Below are 27,181 nucleotides of genomic sequence, written 5' to 3'. Positions count from 1 at the left end.
ACTGAATCAGATTATGAGAGTGAATGGTCAGCTTTGATTGCATAAACAGAACAGGAAAACACTTCCTGGGGTTTTTAAAATTACACTTCAAGAGCTACTATTACTAAATGGAAGCTCCAGATTGTAAGCATTTGCAGCAAGCAATAGCAAAGGGTAAAGAAACTTTAATTTTTCTTCTTCTTCTTGGATTATTCAAACTGTGAATAGGATCAACAGGAATATGCCATACGATTATCTGAAATGTCTATTATATGCCAATAACTTGTTGCAATAGCTTAATTATTTAGACTGAGGTAGAAACCATTCTAACTACTAAAAGAAGAATGAAGGAGAGTCAGTAACAGGTTCAGTGTTATATAATACCGATTTATCTGAGATATTTATATAGTGTAAAGGTGATGGGTTGTATCAATATTGTTTTTCCACTGATAAAACAGTATCCAGCAGTGGAAAGGATTTCCTTTCTTCTCAATTTCATAAAGCTGTTCTGAGACTTCAGGGGATTTGGGGCAAACAGAGAAGACAAGAACAGAAAACAGCAGAAGGCTGCTTGCATAACATTGGGTGTGGTCCCAAAGCTTCTAAATTGTATATAACAGTGGACCAGTCAGAGTAGAAACTGTGACTTCTATAGTACCTTGTTATTTTCTACTTTGCTGAAGATTTTGTGCATATGCTCTATTGAATCAAAGGGGCAACAACAAAATCTGACAAAAAAGACATTACATATTTCAGGCTACTGCTTTACATATTAGGATCACACTCCTCTAACTCTGCAATAATTTCTTCTTGGTCTGGCAAATTATTTTGGTATTCTTAGAGGTATATAGAGGTCCCCTGGGCTATTAGACTCCTGAACTCTTAATCATTCCCTCTTACTTCGTTGTGGTACATGTTGTATGTAGGACCGTGATATTTATTAGGGATAATAATTAGGGGAGTGGAATGGTTAAGAATATATATTATATATTATAGTAATTATTTTTTGTGAGCCAATTGCAACGAAATTTCATTTTAATGTGCACTTTGGTGTATAGTGGAATGACAATAAAAGTTTATTCTATTCTGTTCTGTTCTGTTCTATTATTTGGTATTATGCCTACATCACCAGACATACAATGGCTTGGATCCAGCATTTCCACCTGCCCGAAGGCAAGCTACCTATGCATTGCTCCACACAGGATACTTTGGTTGACATAAAGAAAGTCAAGAAGATGATACTCACTGATTTCTATCTTGTACTCCTGAAGCATCACCTCTTGCACTGTCTCACAAAATCCCTAACCCTCTGGAACATATTTTTAATAAAAGAAAAACCAGAAATTTCAGAAGGAGGAACAATTGGTGAAGATGTCCACCACAGCTGCTCTGCCAGAAGTACTGCACTTGGAGAAACCTTCCCCTCCATGGGAAGAAAATGCTCAACATCAGCCAGTGAGTACTACGTTTTTCTTGGTATTTGCACATTTGTACATATCTTTGGCTTTTTTCTATACAATTTTATGGCATCTCACAAAGAATCAAAATTATAATAGTAAGATCTGCCCCCTCCCCTCCCCAATACTGGAGCACATCTCACACTTCTAATGTTTAAAGGCATCCAAAACACACACTGACATCAAAAACACCTACTTCCATTTTCTTCTAAAAATAAAATACATCTGGTGCTAAGCAAAGCACAGAAACAGGGAGGAAGTCACTTAAGTGCACCCAAAAATAAAGCCAATTTTATGCTGCACAAGAAAAAAGCTGCATTCATGGAAGATGTTAAGCCCGGTTTGCCTAATTATGGTTTACTGAATACACTTTGATTACCTGGTTACATGCAACATGCTATAGCACAAACTGTAGTTGACTGACACAGTGGCTGAGTTCATGGAACATGCTAAACAACAAGCACACAAATTCATGTGTGCCTCAGCAAGCTGTATGAACTCAGCTAAGGATATTCAGAAAGATACCGATCTGACCAGTGCTAAAATCACAAAATGACAGATTGATGAAACAGAGACAACAGAAGGTATATTAACATCTGAAGTTGTTTGTTTCTTACTGTAGTGAAATGCCACAGTAGCAAACAATTTTTAAGAAAGCTATGAAAAAAGAGGGTGGATGGAGAGTGGGAACTACTGAAGTGACTTTTAACAACATTTCCATTTACATCTCACTGAAAACACTGGGCGACTGTATCCAATTTCAAAACTGCTAGGAAGGCAAGATGAATAAGAAAAGTATGTGGGGGGAGAGAAAGTTTAAGAGCTCTTCTCCACCGCCCTTCTCAAATCTTCAAGGAAAAAAAAAACACCCTAGAAGCAGATCCTGGGGCCCTTGTGAGTTTGAAGATTTCTACACAGCCTCTTAGGCTCAGGTATTTTAGCCACTCCTACCCTGGACTTTGAAAGCACAGTTGGAATTTTCCTATTTTAGTTGGCAAACTTGCATTCGAAGCAAAACTGGACTATTTCAGGCTTGGAAATCTTTAATTTGATTTCTTTAAGGAAAAAAAATTAAAAGCTTCAAATTAACAATACATTTTTTTGGAAGCTGTCAGTTCTGATTTGCTGTCTAAAGAGTACAACTGTTTAAATTTAAATTCTAAGAGCTTTCACATTCCTAAAAATTATGAAGCACATTATAGTTACAAAAGAAACAGAGTAAGCAAATGGAAATCAAAGAATGGTTCAAGCATGCATGAAAATAATGAAAGGACATACAGAACAGATTATTCAGCCTACCAGTTAGTGTCAAAACTGGACCATTAATATCTGCACTTTTAAAATCAAATTGTGCTGTGAATATAAAAAGGTAAATTTGCTGTAATCTGGACCCAAAATCTATAGGCAATTATGTATGATTCTGCCTCTTTTTCTTCATTTTATCCTACAAAATGTACCCTATTTCCAGTTTTTTAACACAAAATAGCTTATGTGACACTTTACAAAGATGTAACTGAAATGCAATTGAAATCATTACACAGCACAAAATGTTACACAATTTAGGTTTGGGTTTTAGATCTTACAAGACGAATTTAAGCTCCAATAGCATCCAGCTTGTATAGCAGCTTATTATGTGACATAAAGCCAAGTAAGTAAACTAAAGATTTTGGCTTCTTAGCAGTAAAGCAAAAGATACAGAGAACAATACAATTTAGCAAGTGTATCAAGGAATTATCAAAAAGCTATATGCAATAGACCTGGTCACCCTCCAAGTATTTTGCCATAGTAATATATCACTTTTGTAAAATCACTAAGTTTGGTAAAAAGAAATCCCTCTCAGAAGTCAAGTATAGTAGTTGTCAGTTCAGTGGCAGGCAGGATAACAATGACTTCCTAGCAGAGCCCAGAATACAACACTTATTTCATATACCTCTCCCACACTCTCCTATTTATTTATACTCTTCCTTTCCTCCTACTCTCCCTCATTTTTAATCCTTTGCCCCAATCTATAATCCCATGCTCTCTTATCAGAATACCATTTCTCCAGATCAGCAAAAGGCAACATGTTACTTTACAATAGTCGTAAGCCATAATCAGCATGCCAACAGTGAGGAATTTGGAGACCTATAATCCAAACATATGGAAAGCAATAGGTTGTCAATTCCTGCTTAGGATCCTGCCACTTGTTCTCCCTGGTTTCTGTTCTCACACTGAAACTATGAGATAATGGGAAATTCCATCTCATTTCCCATCCATTTCATATGTTGCAATAGGTCTTTCTGTGTATGGATACTTTCTAAGCCTGCACTGTTGCACGGATTTATTGAAATGTTTAATTCATTACAAATAATGGAATTTAAAAGAAGCCCTCCAGCAGGCAGCAGAGTTTTAAACTCCTTATGAAGTTTATTTATCCATTATTTATGAAAAATACAAGTAACAGGCATGTATCACTTAGAAAATTCTCCCCAATCCACATTCCCTTACTTTTTCACACAAGAAGTCATGAGTATAGTAGCACCTTTTCCAACTAACAACTGATGCATCTGATGAAATCAACTGCAGATCACGAAAGCTTATGCCTTTTATTAAATTTGTAGTTTGAAAAGGTACTATCAGAGTCCTTCTGATGTTTTACAACCATAGGCCAACATGGCTCTCCTCCTAGAATTTCTCACACAAGGTATCTCTTCTAAGATGCGGTCTGCCTTAAAACAAGTAGCCAAGAATTTAAGTATAAGATGGGACACAAATCTAATGAATGAATGACACAAAACCATGCCTTTGAACTTAAGTTTTCTGTTTCCAACAGCCTTCTACAAAAAGTAAACAGATCAGACTGGTAAGTCGATCAACAATCAAAATACAAAGCAAAAATTGCTCTTAATAGCTGGGACTTCTAGAAGCTGAAATCCAACATATCCAAAGGACACCAGGTTGGAGATGGCTAATTTAGCAAATCAGCTTGCATGTCATTGCCAGCACTTCTTTTTACTGTTTACTTCTGTGATCAAATCTCTCTCTCGGCTCACTGAAATCTCTTCATGCTTCTACCACACAATATAATCTTGTGCATATTAAAGGTGATTTAACATCTTGCTTAGTGACAGTTTTGAGGCATTGTCATGTAGCTGGCTTGCAAGTGATACCACAGTTAAATACCTTCCGAGCAAAGTTGTGTATTAACTTCAAAATACTCCAGGATTAAATATGTTTTTGTTTCAGTTACAGGGCTAATGAAAGCTAAATGGTGGAATTTGTTTTAGCTCATGTAATGCATAAGGATTTCACTTAAAAGAGAAAGGTCTGAATAAACTTCCATTTACACAGATGAACACATAGCCAGCACATGAACACACTATCCAGAGATATGACTAATTGCAGACAAAATTTAATGCAGGGAAAAATATTTAAGACCTTAATTGAAAGCCACATAATATAAAAATTAGGACAGTTGTTTACAGGCTACTGAACTATTAGTTTATTGCCTATAACTGCAGGTCATTTGAAATAACATATTAGAATTAATAAAATATTTGCAAATAATAATTTAAAATCCTGCATGTATCTGCTCAGAAATAAATTCAATTTAATTCATCATTATTTATACACCAATAAGTTTGCATAAGGCAAAATATTCTGGTGAAAAATAGAAACAAAAGCTGTACCAGGCTTACAGCAAAACCATATTCTCAACAATATGTTGTAGTATCTTTTACAATTTCTGTCACCATAGCTAAAAACATTCAGAATGGGTCCCACCTGTTTCCAACCAGTGTTAAAAATGTTTCAATTGTACTGACAATGACAGCTGTTGCAAACAATGAAATCTGAGTACAGGCAATTAATATTTAAAAGATACTTTTTGTACATTTCTCTTAGTATAAAACTTAAAATTAAGGAAATGCATCACTTACATATTTATATTCTGCTCCCCTACTTTTGTGAGTCTACAAAACAGCTCATGAGAAATACAAATATCCCATTGCAAGGACCATCTGAAAACCCTCTTAATTACAAAAAAGAAGAAATCCTTCTGCCAAGGGGAAAAAAAAATCATGCAGGTGGGAAAACAAAGTTGCTCCTTCTTACTAAATAGTTAATTTTGTGAATTGTGAGAGGAGAGGTAATCCTTGGAAGTGTTAAAGCAGATACATCTTTGGAAGCCTTGTTCACTCTGAAGGCTGTTCCCAGTAATTTGAGACTGCCGCTGAATGGAAGTGGCTGAGTACAGCCTCTGAAACAGCCATCTGAGTTTTCCCAGGGACAGAGTTGCTTTAATGCTTTTAGGAGAAGAGTTTGGCTTGCACTAAGGCATTTTTTGACCTGGCCCTGCTCCTTTTTGGAGCATGGCTTCTGGCAGATATACACAGAAATACGCCACACTGAGAGAAATTTACTGGAAGGTAAAATCTACAGAACTGAGCTCAGCTGGAGTTGGCAACTACAGGCTGACCAAATGGGAAACCTTGAAAAGAATATTGCACAGGCCTTTTGTTTTCTATTGTTTATAATTTTTTTCCTGTCAACTCCTTTGTTGGCATCTTAAATTCAGGGTCTTCTTCTCTTAAGCTGGATGAGGCGCAATCAAATTCATTTAGTCTGAAAAGCAAACTTGTAGTAAAGTAATAAAGTGGAAAAACATAAAAGTACCATGAAATGTCTCAGGTAACAGAAGAGCTTTGACTTGGTCCATAACCCAATGTAAGCACCTAACCCCTAACTCCTGTTACTGCTGCTTCCCAACAGTCAGCATTTCCATCACCCAAGTCTCGTGAATCCAGTATTAACATTCAGCAGGGATGAGCAGTCTGTTCTGGGTATTAGGACTCTATGCAAACAAACACGTTTGCACGTTTATGAATCTACAGAACTTACAGAGAAACAACAGCCAATCAGGACTTAACTTTCCAGGCCAACAGTTGGGCACAATCTGTACTCAGTTACCAGTAGCCAATAAAAAAATTCCTCATTCTGCTAAAACACCAGATGAACCATCAAACAGCACAATACACCCTAATCAAGGAACTGTTAACTCAGTCCATCAACCCAGCAGCAAACAACAGCCCAATCAAAGAACTCCCAAGGAGAGAACAACACCCCTACCAACACAAGCAGGGCAAGCCACGGTATATAAACTGAGAGCAAGCCCCACTCCCTCTTTGCACTGAAGATGTTGCCTAGTCTGGCAATGAAACGTCTGCAAGAAAACAACAAGGCCCAGAGAGCACCAAGGACTCCACCGTTCAACCCTGAGCTACAAATATTCGCTTCGATTGATAATAACTGTTTGATTTTTAGGTTTAATAGGGTTAAGACTGTTGTAGTAGTATTAATTATAAAAGTAGACAATTTAATAATAGAGGTGGAAGTAAAATCATAAGTTGTGGTCATGTGATGTTTTGCTTAGCAACCATGGCACTTCAATTAACAACAGAAGGGGAAGTAAGATCGTAAGCCTGCCACAGTCACAATTCCCACTTAGTAACCGCAGTGCTTAGCGATCAAGTTGCCAGTCCCAATTGTGGTCACTAAGCGAGGACTACCTGTATAAAAATAATCTGTTCTCCCAGATGCACTTAGTAAAAGAGGTTTTGTGATGTTCTTTCAGAGATCTTTATAAAAGTCACAATAGAAAAGGCATGTTGAATTGTATCAATTTCCCTGGAATCAGAAGAGCAAGCGTGCTGAGATAGGGGAATGTTGACATACCAGCTAAGTAATAGGGTGGATAGAAGAACGTTGTTTCTGGCCCTGAAAAATCCTGACTTCAAGCTAGAGAAAGTAAGAATGTAGAAATATCTTTCAGGTTACCAAGAGCTTGTGTCTAACATATTTCTGGAGCTCTGAGAGAGTGAGCTGCCTTCAGACTGATATTTGATGTCACCTAATCTTTATAACACCAGCTTTTTGGCCTGAACATAGTTCAAAGTTAATAAGGGATGTGCAGGCACTCCAGATGTTCTTAATTTCTGTTCTAACACTTTTGTCACAGTGAAAGGTAACTGACAGCTAAGACCAGCAGCAGCAACCCTGTAGAAAAAAAAAATCTGATCTTTAACCAATGCCAATCTGCCCATCATCTCCACGCCCCATGTTCAATTTTGGGCATCCCAAACACAAGCCTAAGTACTGCATTGGGGGTGCAGCAAATAAAGACCTTAAAAACTTGAGTTTGAACTGTCTCTAGGATGTTCTTCTTCACTTATAGGCCAACCTGAGCTGCAACAAGTATTTGGACTAGTGTTTTAGCTTTGAAAAGCTTTAGTGCTGGATATATCAGTACACTTCCTTTGGAGTTTTAAAAAAAAACCTTTTGATACCTATATAGATTTTGGGATGCCACTTGCTTAATATATTCGTGATGGGCTTCCCAAGACCCTCAGTCATGAAGGAGTACTCCTAGATTTTTAAAGAAGGGTACGTGTTCAGTCCTGTTCTGCTCAATTATCCAGGTCTGTTGTTGTCTTGGCAAAAACCATGATTTCTCGCTGTCTTTCAGAGGTATGTTCACAGTGCTTGTGAAGGAAGAGTATTGTTGTGTATTTGTTCTTCCAAAGAATGCTCCAAACTGCCTTCAACATATTTCATATTATGTTGTTTAGTACTAAGAAACAAATATCAAACCTGTTATTTAAAGTCTAATTTTCCACTTACAGAATTGTTCACCTGCCTGAAGCCTATTTATAGCAAAAAGCAAACTTGATGAAAAGATTGGTTCCTATTGATTTTAAAGTCATATTTAATATCTTAAATCAATACAGAAGTTACATCCAACAACACTGCTTGGCTATCAGAGTGCTCTTTCAGCTAGTGGAATTAAAGCAGGTTTTGCCAACCCTCCTCCCTGTGTGTTAACTCTTGTCTTCTGGAACAGATTTGGGAACACAGGAGCTGCAGGAGGGAAGGAAATTGTTGAAAATTACCTCTCTCTCTTTTCCCTGGCCTGAAGAAAACATCCACTGGATTTTTAAAAAAAAATTCCCAACAGCAAGGGACAGCAACAGATTCAATTCAAATTGTTTCACATGGTTGTCCAAGAATGGCTTCTTCTTTGTTGCTTAATTCAGTTTCTCAGTCAAACATTACCTTTGTAGATACAATGACATACAGTAGATTTCATTAGATCACAACTCCCTTTAACTGTGACCGCTGGTCACACTGACTTGGGTTGATGGGAATCCAGCGACTGGAGAACCACACATTTTTAACCCTTGCTCCAGATTAACATTTCAAGGCCTGAGGAGTGGCTATCAATGGAATCACATGAAATCGCAAAAGGAAGAAGCTATTCTGCAAGATTCTATGACGCTTCCTAAATTAGTCAACACCACAGCTTTCCAGAAATCTGCTAAAAGCCTCAGTGCGGGAAATTATATCTGAGAGATAATACAAGAAAAGAGAGAAAATTATATCTCTACCCTAGACTGCCTGAGTGATGCCGTGGATATCCTGACCCAGTGCCTGGAGGCTGTAAGGGCCTGGATGGGGTGCAATGAGCTTCGACTCAACCCAAGCAAGACTGAGTGGCTTTGGGTTGGTGGGCCTTCCAGTGCTAAGGTTTTTCCACCTTTGGTCTTGGATGGGGATGCACTGCCCCAGACAGACCCAGTGCGCAATCTGGGGGTCCTCATAGACTCAAGGCTCCTGCTCGAAGAGCAGGCGGCAGCCGTGGCTAGGAGGGCCTTTGCACACCTTCGGGTTGTGCACCAGCTGCGCCCATTCCTAGACCGAGAGGTTTTGCTCACAGTCACTCATGCCCTTGTGACCTCCTGTCTGGATTACTGTAATGTGCTCTACATGGGGCTGCCCTTGAAGGGCATTCAAAAGCTTCAACTTGTGCAGAATGCAAATGGTGTTGGATACTCAACACATATAACACCAATGTTACGTGAGCTGCATTGGTTGCCAGTGTGCTTCCGGGTGCAATTCAAGGTGCTGGTTGTCACCTTTAAAGCCCTTCATGGCTCGGGTTACCTAAGGGATCGTCTTCTCCCAGTTGTTTCTACCCATCCAGTTCGATCTAGCAGGTTGGGTATGTTACAGGTCCCATTAGCCAGGGAGTGTCGGTTGGTGGGAACTAGAAAGCATGCCTTCTCTTCTGTGGCGCCTGCCCTCTGGAACATTCTCCCTCCAGAAATTAGGATGTCCCCAACCCTGTTGGCCTTTCGTAAGGCCGTGTAAACCTGGCTTTGTGCCTGAGCCTGGGGCCTCGACTGTGTGGATGGTCCCGACTCTTGGCTGTATTAACATCCGTACATTGCTTACTTGGCAGCCATGTATATTATTTTGTATTTATTTTATATTTTAATTGTTTTAACTGTTTTATAGTTTATTGTTGTAAGCCGCCCAGAGTCACTTGCTGAGATGGGCGGCTATAGAAATCAATCAATCAATCAATCAATCAAATAAATAAATAATGTAGCTGGACCACAAGACACCAACATTAGATGGATTTCACCTAGCCTTCCTAGCCAAATAGGATCTTGAGAAGATTTGGGAGTACCAGAGGGAGAAGAGAGAAATAAGCTTTTCTGCAAGCAGACAGGACCCTTCAATGCAACTTCAGGAAAAATTATTACTGTCATCAGAACTATATAAAAGAAATGGATGAAAAGGGAATGTGCCAGTAAGGCAAGTTCTGCTTAGGGTTTCCCCTTTAAATGCTTTCTTTAGAAAGAGCCAACTGATCTGAAACAGCTCTTTACATTTTGCTAGTCACTCTGAGAATACATACTCTAGAAGGCTATCAGTAATAAATCACAGATATTTTTAAAGTGCTGTACTGCTTGAAGGAAGGTGGGAGGATAACTTTGGAGCCATAAATGCTCCATAGGCAAAACAGTATTCAGATATGAATGTGTGCCAATGTGAAAACCTATATTTTAAGAATACTTTTGGATGAAGAAGCGCACATTATGTACAGGCATGTCTGAAGCCAATACAACTCACTAGAAAGCAAGCAGGAACAAGTTTTGGGGAGACAGCAGTCTACTTCATGAATGCCTGATTCCAAGAACTGCAAAAGCTACATTTTAAAGACTATTTACTAGGAAACAGGTACAAATCTTTAATTTCAGGTTGCAAATCTTTATATTTGCAAGCTCCACAAAGATGCACCTCTTAAAATAAATATACTAAACAAAGCTTATGTGGGGTGGGGGGTTGAGCCAGCAAAAATCAGCTCAGTTCTTATGTGCATAGGAGCACAGGGGCCTGGAGTTGCTTTCAGTGTGGTGTAAATCCTTGTGTTAAAGTTCCTTTTATGTAACTGAACTGAATGTATATTTTCCCCTATAGTTTTCTCTGTCTGCTATCTTTTCTTTTTTTCTTTGTCCCTTTGAGTCAGTCTTGACTCCAAGCGGCTGCGGGGACAAGTCTCTGCCATTTTCTTGGTAAGGTTTTTCAGAAATGGCTTGCCATTGCCTGCTTCCTAGGAGAGAGAGTGGCTGGCCCAAGGTCACCCCACTGGCTTTGTGCCTAAGGCAGGACTAGAACTCATGGTCTCCTGGTTCCTAGCCTGATGCCTTAACCACTACACCAGACTGGCTCTCCTCTTCTTTCCATAATGATTTCATAATCAAATTGTTGACTGCAAACTCCTTTGAGCGGGGCTTTATACACACCCCAACCCACATACACACAATTATCGCTGGAGGTGTTCTGTTAGCACCCCTGACATGGGAATTCCCAGTGCAAACTTTACCATTCCACTGTACTATTCTCCATTAAAAAAAATGTACACTCCACTCTTTTCTTATCATCAAAACAAGACTCAAATGTTTTAAGTCCCCAAACAACCAGAAAACACAGATAAAGAAACGGCTTTGGAGAAAACCTAGGAAAAATACCTACCGGATGTCAATTTCCTCCAGATAGCCTTATCTAATCTAGTCCCTTCCAGAATTCTGCAAGTTGAAACTATACTTCTTTTCATCCCTAATATTTGTGTGCTGATGGATATTGTGATCATATTGTAATATGAGAAGTCCACAAAATTGGGGAAGCTACTTTAGCAACTGCAGCAGGGATTTTTTTTTCCAGAAAATAGTGTCCAGGTTCAAAATGCCATTTTCACAGCATATCAAAGTCAACCAATCCTTTTCCTCTATTCACATCTATATGCATATTAACAAACCACTACCAGGTGATATAAGCTACTAAAATGCAAGCTCCAGCTTAATAGCAGTGCTTATTTTAATTCCCAATCTGATTGTACAGTTTCTGCACCTTAAACAAGAGACTTGCAAATTCTATACAGGATAGTAGGGTATAAAGGTTATTAATAGAATAAAACAGTAACATAATTATAATTGGACCCCATTTTGATCTACCTATTTTCTCCTCTTCCAGTGGACCAGTATAACGGCCAGCCTTATTCTGTAATAGATAATACTGCCAATAAGCATATCCATCCCTTCTTTTATTTCCTGGACCCAGCTTAAGTGCTAAATGCATTAAGAGGAAATGAAGTAAAAACAAGTATTGCAATATTTATCATGAGAAAAGCTTCCACAGACTATTGTCTACTTCACTGGAGCCACAAAATACTATCCTGGATTACAGGATACAGAGGGATAATTGCAAACCATGATTCAACTATGTTTATTAAATAAATCACTTGGGTTTGTATAGTACACTAAGCTATAAACAAGCAAACCACAGACACTAATTCACAGTGTGGTTTGTGACTGTGGCTTGGTGGGTTACATGGTTTGCAAAACAAGGCTTTTGATTTAACATGTTATGCAAACACATCAAAATGTGGTTCGTTCAATAAACTACATGGCTCAATCTGTTGTATAAATCCAGCCAGTAAGATCAGAAGATAATAAAACACAGATAGACATGACAAGTTATTAACAATGTCTCAGCAACTATTTGGAAAGTCAATTAACTTGTGATGTGATTAAAGGAACATGGGATCCCACATTTAGGCACAAGGAAAATCTCAGTATTTGAAGACTCACATACGATGGACGTATCTAGAAATCAGTACACATTCCTGATACTCGTGAACATTCCACTACTTAAAAATAGCGCTAAAAGTGCATTTTTAGAACCCTGCAACACTTACCTTGTCTGCTAGTTACAATTCCTATCCCTGTCGAAATCGTCGTTCTTCGAAATCATAAAGCTAACCCCAGGAATGTGTCCCGTTGCTAACTGTCATCTAGGCCGTGTCAAGTATTTAAAAGGCGATATGAGACGCTTAGCAAGGGGGCTGTTATACTAACGCAAATACGGTTGTGGCTTGTGCACAGCGCGGCGGTACAGAACTACTGCCGGGGTGATGCTGCTTTCATGGCACAGTAAGCACCGTATCTGTGCTATGTTCTAAGAAACGATCGGTGGCGATGAACTAGAGAAGGAAAATACGTGCCAAAGACAAGCCTCATCCGAAGCTAAATATCTGCCCACCGTGTTAGGCACATAACACCCTCCGAAGCAACTCTTTGCGCCTCGGGTTCGGGACTCGTTCCGGGGTAAAGGATCAACGTTCCAAAACTGAGAGAATAGCCGAACTGGAAGAAAGAGGGGGACAGGGACTCGTCAGTATTCCACCGCTATTTCTAGGTCTCTTAAAAATAGACCGGTCACATCCAAGACACATAGTGTTATCTTTATCCCTTTTTTCCCACCATTCCTTAGAAAAGGTGATTTTTGTTCTGCCGGCCTCTTCATTTTCTTCTATCTTTCTCCCCCCACCCTTCCAGAGAAAATGGCACCTCCTAGAATGCTGCTTTATGTTTGCGGAAGGGATTCACTTCAGTCGGCTTCCACTGGGGGGAGAGAGTAAGTAGCTGGAGCTGCGCTGTAGGAACTAGGGAGAGGGAGGCTAGAAAGCGCCAGTGGGAAAGGCCTATGGCTAGGAATTACCAGGCGATAAGGAAACGTTCAGTACATGAGTTTAGGTAGGACTACAGACAGCTGGAAGATTGCAAGACTGTAACAAAGAAACAAAAAAACTCTTCGCTCTCTGCTGCCGTTTAGTGGTCGTCCGGATGTTTGGATCCCAGATCGAGAGAGTTCTTCCTTAGGCATATTTTTAAAAATAGGGCTTATCATTGTGGATTGAGTGTACATGGAGACTGTATGGCTGCACTATCAGGAAACCACTTATAGTTGATTTAACCAGGATTTAACCAATTCATTTAACTCAATGAATCCAATTTTCTCACACTGAAACTCTGAATCAAAAACTGACCACAGGGTCTGCTAGACTAAACTGTGCTAAACTAAACTATAGTAATTTGTGGTTCAGTATGGCAATCACAGGTCATGTATGTTAAATGCTTCAGTGACTGTAGCAAACACAGTGGTTAATTCTGAGAATATATTATATGCTAGCACAGCGTTTCTCAACCTTGGCTGCTTTCAGATGTGTGGACCAACTCCCAGAATTCCCCAGCCAGCCTTGATAAAGATAACACTATATGAAAGTGGCCAAGGTTGAGAAACAGTGTGCTAAATTTATAACAATTAGAGCAATACAGTATATTGTTCTCCAGATGTTACTGAATTCCTGCTCACATTAGCCCCCAACCCACCAATGCTAAGGATGATGAGAGTTGCAATCCAGCCACTTCTGTGGGAAAAACAAGTTGTATATCCTGCTAGGAAAAAGAAAAGTATATTTACCAAATAATAAGTATATTTACCAAATAATGTTACAATATCTCACTACCTTACCATAGGACTTTTCTGTGTAAACATTTTTTTAAAAATTTTTCAGATGAACAGAATCACCCTTCTGTAGTAAGCAGTGATATTACTTTAGTGGATTCCTTAATGCAGTAGCATTGTTTTTAGGCTTGCATGGAAGCCTGAAAAAAGAGATTATTTAAATGAATAGCAGAGAAATCTTCAGCCCACACAAAGTGAGAACAATTTCTTCCCAACCATGTTGAAAGCATACACAGCCCTGAAAATTATTTGTCTCCATATCCATTCTTTAATAACAGCTCTACTATTCTAAGCTAATAATATGGATGTAAAGGATTGTGTTGTCCAGGAGTAAGGAACTCATTGGTCACTATTTGTTGTTAAGACTTTTCTTCTACCAGTTGAAATGGCCAGTGTTCAGGTATGATAGGAGTTGTAGCCTAACATCTGGTAGACCATGGGTTTTCCATATGTATCATAAACTTAGAGTACAGAATTTCAGATAAGCCTTCATCTGATGAAAACCACTGGAGAGAAAAATCATGCCTGTGGGAAAAAGCCTTACGGGGCAGGTACTAATCATTTAAAAGTAAATTGTGGATAAGCTTACATTTTTGAAGATCTTATACCTTGGTTTCAGTGTTGCTCAGAAATCTAGGACACAAACTAGTAACTGATTCCTAACAGAATCATCATCATAATCAGTGTAAAGCCTATGTGGAATAACATCTTCATAGAACTTTGACATGTAATCAGCACAAAAAGTGAAGAAGTTAGAAGCAGAAAGAGTTACAGGAGTAACAGTCTATGCAAAGAGCACTTCAGCAATAAATACAGCAAATATAGTAGGGGAAAGTGAGTTTCTAGCAATATTTGCATTACAGAATAACTGTAATGGACAGAAGGAATAACCCTGAAGAGCAGAAGAGCCACAACCAAGACAATGGCCAGATAAAAGAAATCTGAGTCCGGGGCAGAAATGTAATTTGAGAAAGCATCTCAGACATGACCCTCCCTAATTCTCTTGAAGATAAAGGAAGGGAGGGGGGAAGTGTGTTCAGACTTGCAAGATTCTGTTACTATGACCTTTTAATCAAAGTAGTATCAGCTTGCGTGTCTTTGGTTTCCATGTTTGGTCTGCCTTGGAGGGCTGACATCAACTAGCCATTGAACTTATAACCACATGCCACTGTACATTCAGCTCCTCAATTCTCTCTTCCTAGAGACACATCAGAATAGCATACAAACATCTTCCAGAAAATGCTACTATTTTTAAAATTTGGCAAGCTGTTGATGTGCTAATCACATCAATTATAATATTAGCTTATTATATTGGGCGGGGGGGTGAAGCTACCACAGTCTTCAGGACATTGCTGATACAGTACAGACTTTTACTATCAAAAGATTCTGGGTGGATGAAGCATGCTATTAAGATTTGACAGGCAGTTTATAAGCTTTCAAAATATATGTGGTCTACTTTCATTGCTTTTCACCTCTCTGAGTCCCCTGGGTGTGTGCATAGAGGAGGAATGTAAGGAAAGTAGCACTGGATCAGCCCAAGGGCTATTTTTTCCAGTGCTGTTTTTCCAACATAGCAGCCAGGTGGTGATGAGAAGCCCACCAGCAGAACACATTCAAAATAGCTCTCTCACACACCCACTTACCTGATATTGAGAGACTTGCTGCCTCTGATAATGGAGTAATAACCATAATGCTTACTAGCCAAGTGAGAATCTCATCCTCCATTAATGTCTAATCTCCTTTTAAAATTATCCAAGTTGGTGGCCATTGCTATAGCGTGGGATAGCCAGTTCCACAAATTATGTGCTACGTCAAGAAGCATTTTTCCCTGTCTTGAATCTCCACCATTCATTTCATCTGATCTGGCTGTCTAGATTGGGGGACCTTTCCTCATTGCTCCATGTGCATTCCTCCTGAAGCTACCTGCTCAGTGCAAAATGATGACCATCGCAAACGGAAGTGTACTGTTCTTTTATGTTTAAGAAGAGGAGGGACAATAAGATTGTAATCTGTTGAAAAGGTCAGAAGTCATTCATATATTTCTTTAGTTTTTTCTTTTTCTTTTCTTGCACTTTTTTCTTTCCTTTTTTTCTTTTCCTTTCTCTTTTATTGTATGAAAAAATTCTTAATAAATATAAATATAAATAAAAAGAACTGTACGGTTCTTTGGTTTAGGTTATATGATAGCTCTGCTCCCAGATAGAACCTCATTCTATTACGTTGACCCCACATTCTAGTATTTTGCAGGAAAAGAACCTTCATAAGAGCTTTCTGAACACTAGGTGTAATTTTATTCAGCTAGCAAGTCTCTTTATTTATATTTTAGCCCCAAATTTCATAATCTTCCCTCATGGAACATTTGCTCCTTTGCCTTTTCACATGCATTTTTCTGCACCTTGTCCAGCTCTTGTATCTATTTTAAAATGTAGTGACCAGAACTCAATGCAGTGTTCTAAGTATGACTGCACCAATAATTTGGTTAAGAGCATGACAATACTGGCAGATCCTTTCCTAACGATTTCCTATATGGCTGTTGTATTTTTTCCAGCTGACTGTGGAATGACAATGTATTGAGTTGTCTACCGTATTCCAACAGATGTTTGAAACTTTGATGATGCCATTGTCAGTCTGTAAACTAACATTCAAGCTTGTCTGTTGATATCTGTAACGGTATATGGGAATGACCTTGGGAGACAGGAAGAGGAGCTGCAGCCTAGACAATGGTCTGATAAATGATATCTGAATCCAAAGGAGGGGTGGGGATAGAGAAAGTGTCTCAGAAGGGACCCTCTCTAGTTTTTGGGAGAATAGAAGTGAGGGAGGGGAGAGGTACTTTCAGACTTGCAAGATTCTGTTACTGTAACCTTACAATAAAGGTAATAATAGTACTCGTGGTTGGTGCTTCTTGTCTGGACTACCTTGAAGGCCTGACAATCTTGTCTAGGGAAAATGGTTGCTGATGTGTACCACATTTACAGGTTACCAGATTGGAGCAGGTTAAAGACAGGGATAGATATGTCCCTGAATATAAGGCAGCTTTCGAAGTCACACCTGCTCCCCACCCCTTTAAACACATGGAGCAGAGGGAGCTGTCTTTTGACCAAGGCAGTCTGATGTCTGTCTAGCTTAGAACCTGCAAGTGAATCTGTAAAACCCCTGTTGATTTCCCCTATTCATCTTAGCAGGGATATTTTCTGATGCATGTGAAAGAAGAATGACTCTTAAAAAGAGTGCTTACTCTTTGGAAAATATTTAAGAATTTAAAATATGTTTGCTGCTTGGTTGATCAGAGACAACTTTTTAGTAATTTACATTTTACACATGATTAGTCTAATTTATTCATTCAATTCTTAAACCTAAGTTTTATTGTTTACATAACCATTAGAAAAATGATGTTTTCTGAAATGAAAATACAGCAAGTTCAGTTAATTGTTCTTCTTTCCTTACCTATTCAGAAATAAATCCCATTGCATTTGTTAGTATTTACAGGGAGGCAGGTGTGTTTGGCATTAGTACTGCCCGTTTCTTTTTTTGTGGCACCTGTAAACCTCTCCAACTACATGTGTGAATTTTGGTGACATGTTTAATAAAAATTAGTGATGTGATTTTGTATCATTTCCCTCTATATGCTTACCAAATTTTAAAAACAATTAAAAATTTAACAGTTATTCCCCAGTCAAAAAAAAAAAAAATCCCCACCTACTTTACATCTTCATCCACCACCACCACCACCCCACCCCACCCACTGTTGGCCACCATTAGTCTAGATCTATTCTATGATTTTGGGGGATCAGACATACCTTGGGCAGCTCCTTTCTTGTACAGAATAATAGCTATTACTTTCTAAATTAGAGGAGATCTTCCCTAACAGGTGAAACTATATTGAATGGCCTTTTACAGAGAGATACCACTGATAAATGTGTCAATGTGGCCTCCCTCCCTGAGCTACTGAATGTCATCTTGGAGCTAGTGTGTTTCTGAAGCTTGGATGACTTCAGTCTCCATGCTGTAGGGAAGGGGTCTAGTGTAACCCATGTGTTTGTGGTCTCTGTGACAACTATTGGACTAGTTGGAAGTAATTGCAGGACCAAAACTATGGAGAGGGAACATGCTTTGTCCAGAATGCAGATGCTTTTAACACAGGACAGAAAAAAGAAGGGAGCCATTTTCAGGTTGCGTCGTATGCCATCCAAGTTTAGGAAAACCTTGGAATGAGTGATAATGGCAGTGGTGAGAGTCAAGCATCTGTTATGAAAATAGCAGAATATACAATTTGCTCATCAGCACACTGTTATAGGCCCAAGCAAAAGTCTCAGGCCTACATGCAAGTGTTCTTAATTCTAAAGAACTCTTCATTAGGCTAAGTGTGGTAACCTTCATAGAATTAGGACAGTAACAAAAGTCCATTTCTTCCTAGACATTAAGGGTCTCCATTTTAGACTGAGACTCAAGAATGAGAATTGCAGAGAGAATGAACTAGTCCTCCTCCCTAAAAAGTGAAGCAGATATCAGGTTACTCCTAGGATTTCAGAACAAAAACAACAACAAAAACCAAAAGTCTGAGTCCCATAAATCCTGTAAAGCATGCTGGCTGGGGAATTCTGGGGATTGAAGTCCAAACATCTTAAGGCTGCCAAGTTTGAAAAACACTGAATATCTCTACCAGATATTCAGATCATCCTAACAAAAGTATTGCCCAACTCATATTCTAGGGTTTAGCTCCTCAGTAGATCAGCTGTATCTGGCTTTGTTTTTCATCATGCCTTGAGCATCAGAAGTTGCAGCTTGTTATGTAGTGCCATCTTGAGGTGAAAGAAATAATAATCATATTAAAATTGATGGACAGTGTCCATTTAAGTAATTTCTTCACAAATATCCAGTAATGTTAATTTGTGTATTTCAATGCTTTTCTTATTTATACTCTGCATTTCTTTACAAAGTTTCAGGACAGTAATTTTTTGTTCATAAAATAGTAATTCTAATCTAGCTTGCCCCAACTTGGTTGTCTTATTGATACACTGGACTACAAAGTCTATAATTCCCAGACCGCATGCCTGTTTTTGCTGAGTATGATGAAATGTAAAGTCCATTAGTTCTAGAGATCACCAGATTAGAAAGAGCTGCTCTGATCTGTGGCTGTAAAAAGAACAAAACTGGGATAGGGATTTTGTTGTTACTGAGTATTCTTCCCATTCAATTGAAAAAACAGCAGCTCAACTACATTTTCCACATGAGTTGGTTGCCATTGTATGAGATGCTATCCATTTAAAAAATCTGATTTCTGGATCAAAACGAAGATACAACATAATTTAAGTCATCATTAACCAGTTTAGGTATACGCAGAAGCAAATTGCTGGCAACTGCATGAACTTTAAAAAAGACATTGAAAGAAAGAAAACATGAAAGTCTAGTGTTTATTGTTCTCCTTGGGATACTGCTTACCCCTGAGCTTATGTTAAGAAACTACTTTCTATATAGCAGTGATTTTTAGAGTTTTCTACCTTCAGGAAATACTTTGTACACAAGTTTACCTACTGATCAAATCAGGAAATTCTAGGATCTATTCTGGAATGCAAGAAGCTCACACACAATCTACTTGGCCCATGTGAAATGAGAACAGACCCTAGACCATAGTCCCTCTTGTTTGAGAACAATATTCCTTAGGGAACAGCAGTGGGGAAAATCTTTCAGGGAATCATGCCTATCATTACTGGAGTTTTCAGTAAACATCACTTCCCTGTATTAATATGCAACTTTCATAGAGATACCTCAGTCCATTATGGTTAAGTGTTTTACTGTTATATTAGTATTAGCTTATATAATGGTCAACTATGATATTTCTCCTTGACTTTTTTTAAACTGATTGTTTAAACAATTTATATTGTTGCCCAGCTCATAGCAAAACTGGGTGGTACAACCAAAAACAAAATTAAACCAGGTAGAACCCTGAAATAATAGTAGTAATGTTGTGTGTAACATAGGCCTTGGTCTAAAAGCAGTCCATTTTAATTCATACAGACCAAACAATCCACCAAGATGGCTGATTTAACCTCTCAACCCATGTGTCTTGAGGATTAGACGTTTTGACCCAGCCAGAAGTAGCGACTCACAATATTTTATATCACATAATTTTGGTTTATTTTAGACCTTGCAGCCCACCTTCCTCAAGTTCATTTACATTTGCAACAATGTCTTCCTGAGAAAGGACAGGCGTATCTTTACAATTAATGGACCCATATTTTAGGTGCTGCATTTCCAGCTGATGCTTTTCATTTGATGTGGTTGTCTTCTTCATTTCTGGCATCTCTTCACTATCTTCATCACTTTTTCTTTTCTGAAACAGCCCAGATAATAAAATATGCATGGTGCAAAACAAAATATACTATAGAAAGTCTTGATGGAGGAAGACAAGAATGACTGGTAACCACACGTTTCCCATTTTTCCTTTTAGAGATTTTTTTTAATAGGATGCTGCTGTAGATTTTATGTTATGTGTTTTATCAGAGAATGTTGATTTAAAATAAAACCTTATATGGTGTTGATTCACGCACAGATAACTAATTAATCCATAGCCCAATTAATGTAGAAAGACTTGAACATAGATGAATGGGGTAGACTATGTACTCAGGAAAGTATCTGCACCCAGTTTTTGATGATTTCTCTCTGTTCCTTCAAAATTAAACACACAGAATGCAATAATAGCACTTTATGGGCATTATAGAAACAACACAACTCTTTTAATATGTCTCTATTAGGGTTCTCCATCAAAGGTCTACTTCTCATAAGTCAGAGCTGCATAGTTTGAGGTCCCAAATGCCTTGGATGTGGCTGCCAGTCACTCCAAAGGTTATTAGCTTTAATGTTTCAGAAAAGGAAAATCAACAAATGCTTAACTGGAGAGTAATCATTCTGACTATATTTAATGTTAATTCCATGATATTTTTTTTCTAATCCTATCTACTACTTTTGGAATGTAAACTATGGCTACTTTAAAGGCAGGATGACCTGTAGCCTGGGAAAGATGCACTGGTAAACCAAATTTGGCCTGGACTACTTTGGACAAGGGGTAAAGGAAGGTCATGATTCTAAAACTATGGCCAATAGGCAGTTGGAAGGCCAAAAGGCTGGCAATTCTAAGGGTGTGTGTGTATGTGATCTTCTATTAGAATACTAGGTCTAGTAGAGTAGCTCTTTTTTAAAAAAAAAATCACATTCAATTTTGTATGATACAGTGGTTTCTCCCCCAATCTGTCATCTGTGAAAAAAAGGCCACAGTTATTGCCTGATGGTAGAAATACTTCTGGCTTTAAGTGTTAAGATATCCAAAGTTTCTGTATTATGATATTCAAAGGATCCACATTCGCTGTTTTTTTGTTTTTGTTTTTTTTGAAAAACGTGATAGCTAGGAAGGTTTCTCTTTACTCTTCATAAATGTTCATGGTCCAAGCTAATTGCACTCCTGGCACATGCTTCTAGCCACTCAACTCTATCACGTGATCAGATTTTAAGTATCCCAGCCTCCAATAAATACCAACTTAACAGAGCAAACAGTAACAGGTTTTTCAACATGACACAATGAGCAGTAACTGCTCTGAATTCTTTGAACTTTATTAAAGGAGAAGTTGTTCCACAAAGTAATTTACAAGGATCAGCGTTCTGGTCCATGAATCATAATTATGCAGTACTTTGCAAAATGCCTGATTAGTAACGAGTTCTTAAGAGGAATAAATGTTTGAATGCATGTCTAAAGACAAGGCATTCTCTCTTACTTGCTTCCTCCTTCCCAACCTTTTCAGGGCCAAGGACACATCTGGAATTTCTAAACAATTCTAAAAAACACATAAATCAGGAGGAGTAGGAGGCTTCCGAGTCACAAAGGAAAGTGTCTGCAAGTACACCGATGCCTATGGTCACCATCTGGGGGACCCAAGCATACATATTGCATGAGGCTTTTAAAAACTGCAGTGGATCTCTCAACAATCCTAGAACTTAAGCTCAGCATTCAACTCAAGGATTGATGAGTAGTTTAAGGACAACAGGAAGCACATATTCACACAGCTTTACTGATGTCAGGTTTCTTTCCTTGCAGTCTGAACTGGAAACAGTTAATCCTTGCATGAGAATTCAACAGCTCTGACGTTTATGAGAAGGAAGATAGGACAACAAGAATTCTAGCAAGTAATCTATTTTCAAATGAAACACCTTTATATTGGCAATCTAGGCCAAAAACTCTCATTCATTTTCTATGCAGACAGCTGAATGACCCGCCCCTCCAATTTTGTGAATGAGTAGTCGTCTTTGTTTATTATTTTGATAACCCCAGTAGGGTGAATTTTAGTGAATCTGAATCTGAAATTCACTGCCATAGGACTCTTTCTTCAGGCCAGAAAGCTATAGATGATCTATACTGGATTAGGAGCAGAATTACTAAGAATTATTTAATTTGACCTAATAGCAAATCTTCATCAATTGGTTTAGAGTAGAGGTAGATGCAATTTTATGCCAAAGGGCACAGTTAACTCTTAGTTGTGGGGAAAGGGCTACAGTGAGCAAGGTGATACAAAATGGGGAAGGATGAGGATTTTCTTTCCCCACCCCACCCTAAATTTGGGGTCTTGGTGTTCTGGACATGAATGTTCTCTCCCTAATTTAGAGTAGGATGATGTCTGTAGGGGCTGAAATCATGACAGATGTTGGTGAAGTGAAAAGAGCCATTACATAAACATAGCCATTGAGCAACCCACCAAGTAAATCTGTTTTCAGAACAATGGGAGGAAGAAGCCTAGAATTTAAATTTTGGAGCATAGATAATGTCTCTTCTTTGCACTGCAGTGGACTATTAACAGTTGTGCGTCAGTTTTACTTCTTGTCTGCAATGAAGATTGGAATCTAGCCAAGTCCAGGTTTAGCTGAGAGCTGAATTTATGGATAAGCATCTGGAGAGGTATGATTTACTGTCAAGTCTTGAGGTAATATCCAGTGAATACCATGTGGTTTACTTCAGTTGGACATGAGCCAATAGTGTGATGCAGTTGCAAAAAAGGCAAATGCTATTTGTAATTATTGGCAGCAACATAAGAGTCCAGATCAAGAGAAGTAATTGTCCACTCATACTATGACTTGGGCAGGCACCAGCTGAAATACTGTGTCCAGTTCTAGGCACTGCAGTCAAAAAAGAACATTTGCAAATTTATGTTCAGACAAGGGCTATCAAGTTAGTGACAGGACTGGAAAAATATATACTATGAGGAATGAGGAAAGGATATATTTACTGTGAGGAAGAGAAGACTGAAGGGAAATAAAATAGCAATGTTTAGATAACAGTGTTTACCTTATTTTGTATCCTGTAGTATTCGTCCACTGCATACTGGTATTTAGATTCATTGAGTCCAAAGAATGTGGCAAATTTCCCACCAAGAACCTCACAAGCTGTAAGGATATTGGAGAAAAAGAGTAATTTGAACAAGTCACAGATTTTGGGGTGTGCAGATGGCAAGTGTGTGTGGAGGGTGAGTATAATCAGAGCATCCAATAGTACGCAGTGGCCAGTATTAGTCCACAAATTCTTCCATATCACAGGCAATTTACTTTCTGGTTGTTGGAGGAAGAAGAAAATAACTTCCATGACTGGGGCCCAATCCATAATTAACTTCCTTTATGAAGGTGTAAGAACATACATGTTTTCTCAGGAACTGCTGAAGATGGACTAAACATTCTGACCCGACCAGCCTATCACCTATAGTTAAACCCTCCCCACAAAAATATACTTACAGAAAAATGCTGTGGCTACAATTCGAAGTACCCAGAGTCGTAGGTAATTACCCCAAGACAGATTGGCCTACGAAATAAAGTCAAAGGTCTATTGGTAACAATATAGAGACTTGTCTGCAGCTGTTACAAAGCAATCATGCTATAAGGATGTATTTCAGAGAAGATAATAGATTTCAGCTGCAAAAAGAGAAAGAGCAGCTATTGCTGCATCAAAATTACAATCGAGTGGTCACTTTTGCTGAAATTTCATTCTTACATTATGCATAAAAATGTATCACTTTCCTGAGAAAAATTTCCTGAAAAAAACAAAATAGTAAACAGGGCAGTTCCCTCCCCCCCTCCATTATTTACCTATCTTACCTTCCCTTTTTGTCCTTTTTCATGAATAGACAACAGTTTCCCTGTACTCATGAAACAGAATAGCTATTTCAATGGTGTACCACTAATCAAGTGGTACAGCTTCCAGTAAAAGGTAGGCAGGGCCAAAGCAAAGCATTCAGGACTATGAATTAATATTTAATAAATAAATGAATAAAATATATTAGCTTTATCAGTGGCCAAGAATTCCAGGAGGAAGACACGAAGATCTTTGCAGACAACAGTATACTTTCATAGATACTTTTTTTATATATTTAAAAACACACATCATTTATCATCTAGTGGGGTACTCAGAAAGGATTTCTAAAAGGTTAATGAATTCTAAAATATTTCTGAAGTTTATCTCACTAACTTCATAAAAAGTCTCAGCATTTGTGTCATTGGGGTTGGTCTGCTTTTGTTGCTTTTGTTGTTTAATGTATAAAAAACTTCTTCAAATGACAGTAACAAACCCCATATTACAGGAAAAGCTTATTTTCAAGGTGGCTGCTGCTGAAATGATCAGCAATGGTGTTGCTATTGATTTTCAGTGGTAAAGGAAGAGGAGGATCCATAGGCTGCAGCAATGTCCCAGTAGCCATACAAATTAATAATAATAATAATAATAATAATAATAATAATAGCCATAGTAATCTCACAGTGTCAAGTAGTGGCTTCTGATTGCCCTCCTCAACATCATCTTCCTCTGAACTGCATACTTCCATTGATTCGCCATTTGCAAAATAAATAATCTTTCCAGGAAGTTTATTTTCCTTTTGGGTATTATCTGCCAGTTGCCTTCCATCATTCACTTCCTCCTGTTCATCAAAAGGAAAGTCAACTCAGCCAAAACAATTTTAGGAAAAGACGAGAGCTCTAGTTTGCCTCATAGTTTTTACTTCATCTTCTAAAAATAGAATAAAAATAGACTTGTTTGAATTCTGAAGATTTCATTTGAAGGTTTCTAAAATTAAAAACAAAACCTCCAAAGCAAGTGAGGAGAGTCTGATCTAAATTTTGTAAACATTGTGTTGAGAACATTTGAGCAGCAACAAAAGGAAACACACCAACCAATTAGGTGGAAAATAAGAAATTGGTGTGAGCAAAATATACCCTTTATTATATCATAAATCCCAGTCTCTTCATGCTGGTCCCCCCTGCCCCCCCATTCTTTTGGGGTGTGCTTACATGTGTTGTTTCTGGAGATATGTTATGTGTACTTGAGACTTGTTCCATATATTGTAATACATGGCACTTCATTTATTCTTTCAGTCCTCTGATGAAGAGGTATTCCCTTGGGGACCTTTGGTACAGTAATAATAGCAGCTTTAGTAACTGTTATGAACTAACATTAGAAAATGAAACTACCCATTTTAGTGTGAACCAAAAGTCAGATTTGCTATTTTGGCATTGATTTGTGATGTTGTCTGCACTGATGCTTGAAAATAATGAGGGTTGGCTATCTGTACTTTTTCTTTTCAGTCCAAGTATCCTGGTAAATCAACACACACACACACACACCCTTAAGCCTTCCATTGCTCTCATATAACAGAAAAGCATCAAGAACAGGTTCCTGTTCTGTGCACGTGGTTACGATGTTGGAAAAGGTTATGCTAAAGGATTGTCAGGATATTCATAGGCCAAATGATGTCTTTATGACTAATACGTGCTGACCTTGTTGCTACCCATCATGATATAATTCACATACGCAGAAACAGTTCTAAGTGTTCCAGTCAACTTCCCTTATGACTGAAGGCCAAAGCAAACGGAGAAAATGAAGCAAAATGATTCTTCATCTCCCAATCCACACTTCAGTTATGCTCAGCTTGTTTCAAAACAGTACCTAACTATCAGCAGTCAATTTTCAAACCCATTAAAAAAGATTGCGTATCAGCAGCAGGAACATATACACTCATTTTTATAATTTAATGTATTTTGCTGTATAATGGCAGGTTCTCCCAAACAACACATTTATTCTTCAGCATTATTTTCAACAATTGATCAATTTGTTGTAACAAAGATAGTAAAGTCTTTGAAAAACACAAAAACTTCCTCCAGTACTCAAGGCTAAAGCAATCAAGATCTGAAAGAACAGAAAAAGAACTCACCTTTAGAGTCTTTTGGGTATTGTCCATAATGGAAATAATATCTGATTAAAATAATGCTGAGCTAGGGAGATGGAAAACACATAACTGGGGGTCCATGCAGAGAAATTTTGGAAAGATGAGCATTTCAAAGGAGGCCAGTTGAGAAAAGCAGTACTATAGTAGACCAGGATACTCTTTTCTCCACAAGGGCTGGCCAAGTTTGAAATGTGGGCTGGACTTTTTCCTCTTCTGTAACTTACATACCAAATCTAAATGATTAGAGTGATAGCCAGAAAGCTAAAGGAAATGTAAAATGAGACTTTAGAAAATGGCTAAACATGTGATTTATTACAATCAATACATTTCCATGTTGGGGAGCTATCTTCACCTTTTTTTTCTGTGGTTTGCCTACCCCCTCCTACCCCCCCCCGCCCCGCCTTTTCAATTCAAACACTTTTGTGTTTTACAAGGTTAGAAGTTCCTGGAATAAATGTTGACTCTTTTTCAACAGATCTAATCAGCTGGAAACAAACACCGCACCTATGTTGAAAAGCAACATTACCTGGAATTGTAGTTGCAGTGCCATCTACCAGCTGCTTTGTAATATTGCCACGTCTTTTAAGACATCATGATATAACTTGCTACATGCTAACTTCTAAAGAGAACAGGAGTAAGGGAATAATGTAAGAAGAGAAAACAGGGGTACTCAGGTGGGGTAAAAAAAACCAATATGGCACCCCCACCCTTTTTTACTTGCATCACAACACACATAAAAAAGCAGCAGGGCTTCAAACACATGGTTGTGATTGCCACCTTGATTTTTTGGACCCTCTCCCTGCAGAC

General features: G+C 38.3%; 2 protein-coding genes across 2 annotated transcripts in view; both read right to left on the bottom strand.

Moving 5' to 3' along the window:
• Positions 1-12,906, bottom strand: part of DISP1 (dispatched RND transporter family member 1) — a 73,315-nt gene extending 60,409 nt beyond the window's left edge. The window contains exon 1 of the mRNA XM_063303990.1: positions 12,514-12,906. The gene's annotated coding sequence lies outside the window, so the exon portion shown is untranslated. The remainder of the gene's footprint in view (positions 1-12,513) is intronic.
• Positions 12,907-20,237: 7,331 nt separating this feature from the next.
• Positions 20,238-26,669, bottom strand: FAM177B (family with sequence similarity 177 member B). The gene is made up of 5 exons (XM_063290175.1): positions 26,360-26,669; positions 24,911-25,069; positions 23,895-23,961; positions 23,455-23,552; positions 20,238-20,457 (listed from the first exon to the last, which is right to left on the bottom strand). Exons 1-5 carry the CDS (start codon positions 26,384-26,386, stop codon positions 20,260-20,262), a joined length of 549 nt encoding a protein of 182 aa, XP_063146245.1. The 5' UTR covers positions 26,387-26,669; the 3' UTR covers positions 20,238-20,259.
• Positions 26,670-27,181: the final 512 nt, after the last annotated feature.

This window comes from Candoia aspera, chromosome 1 (genome assembly GCF_035149785.1).
Source record: "Candoia aspera isolate rCanAsp1 chromosome 1, rCanAsp1.hap2, whole genome shotgun sequence".
Taxonomy (NCBI): Eukaryota; Metazoa; Chordata; class Lepidosauria; order Squamata; family Boidae; genus Candoia; species Candoia aspera.
Note: the sequence above shows the minus strand (reverse complement) of the source record. Positions and strands in the feature narration are given on the sequence as shown.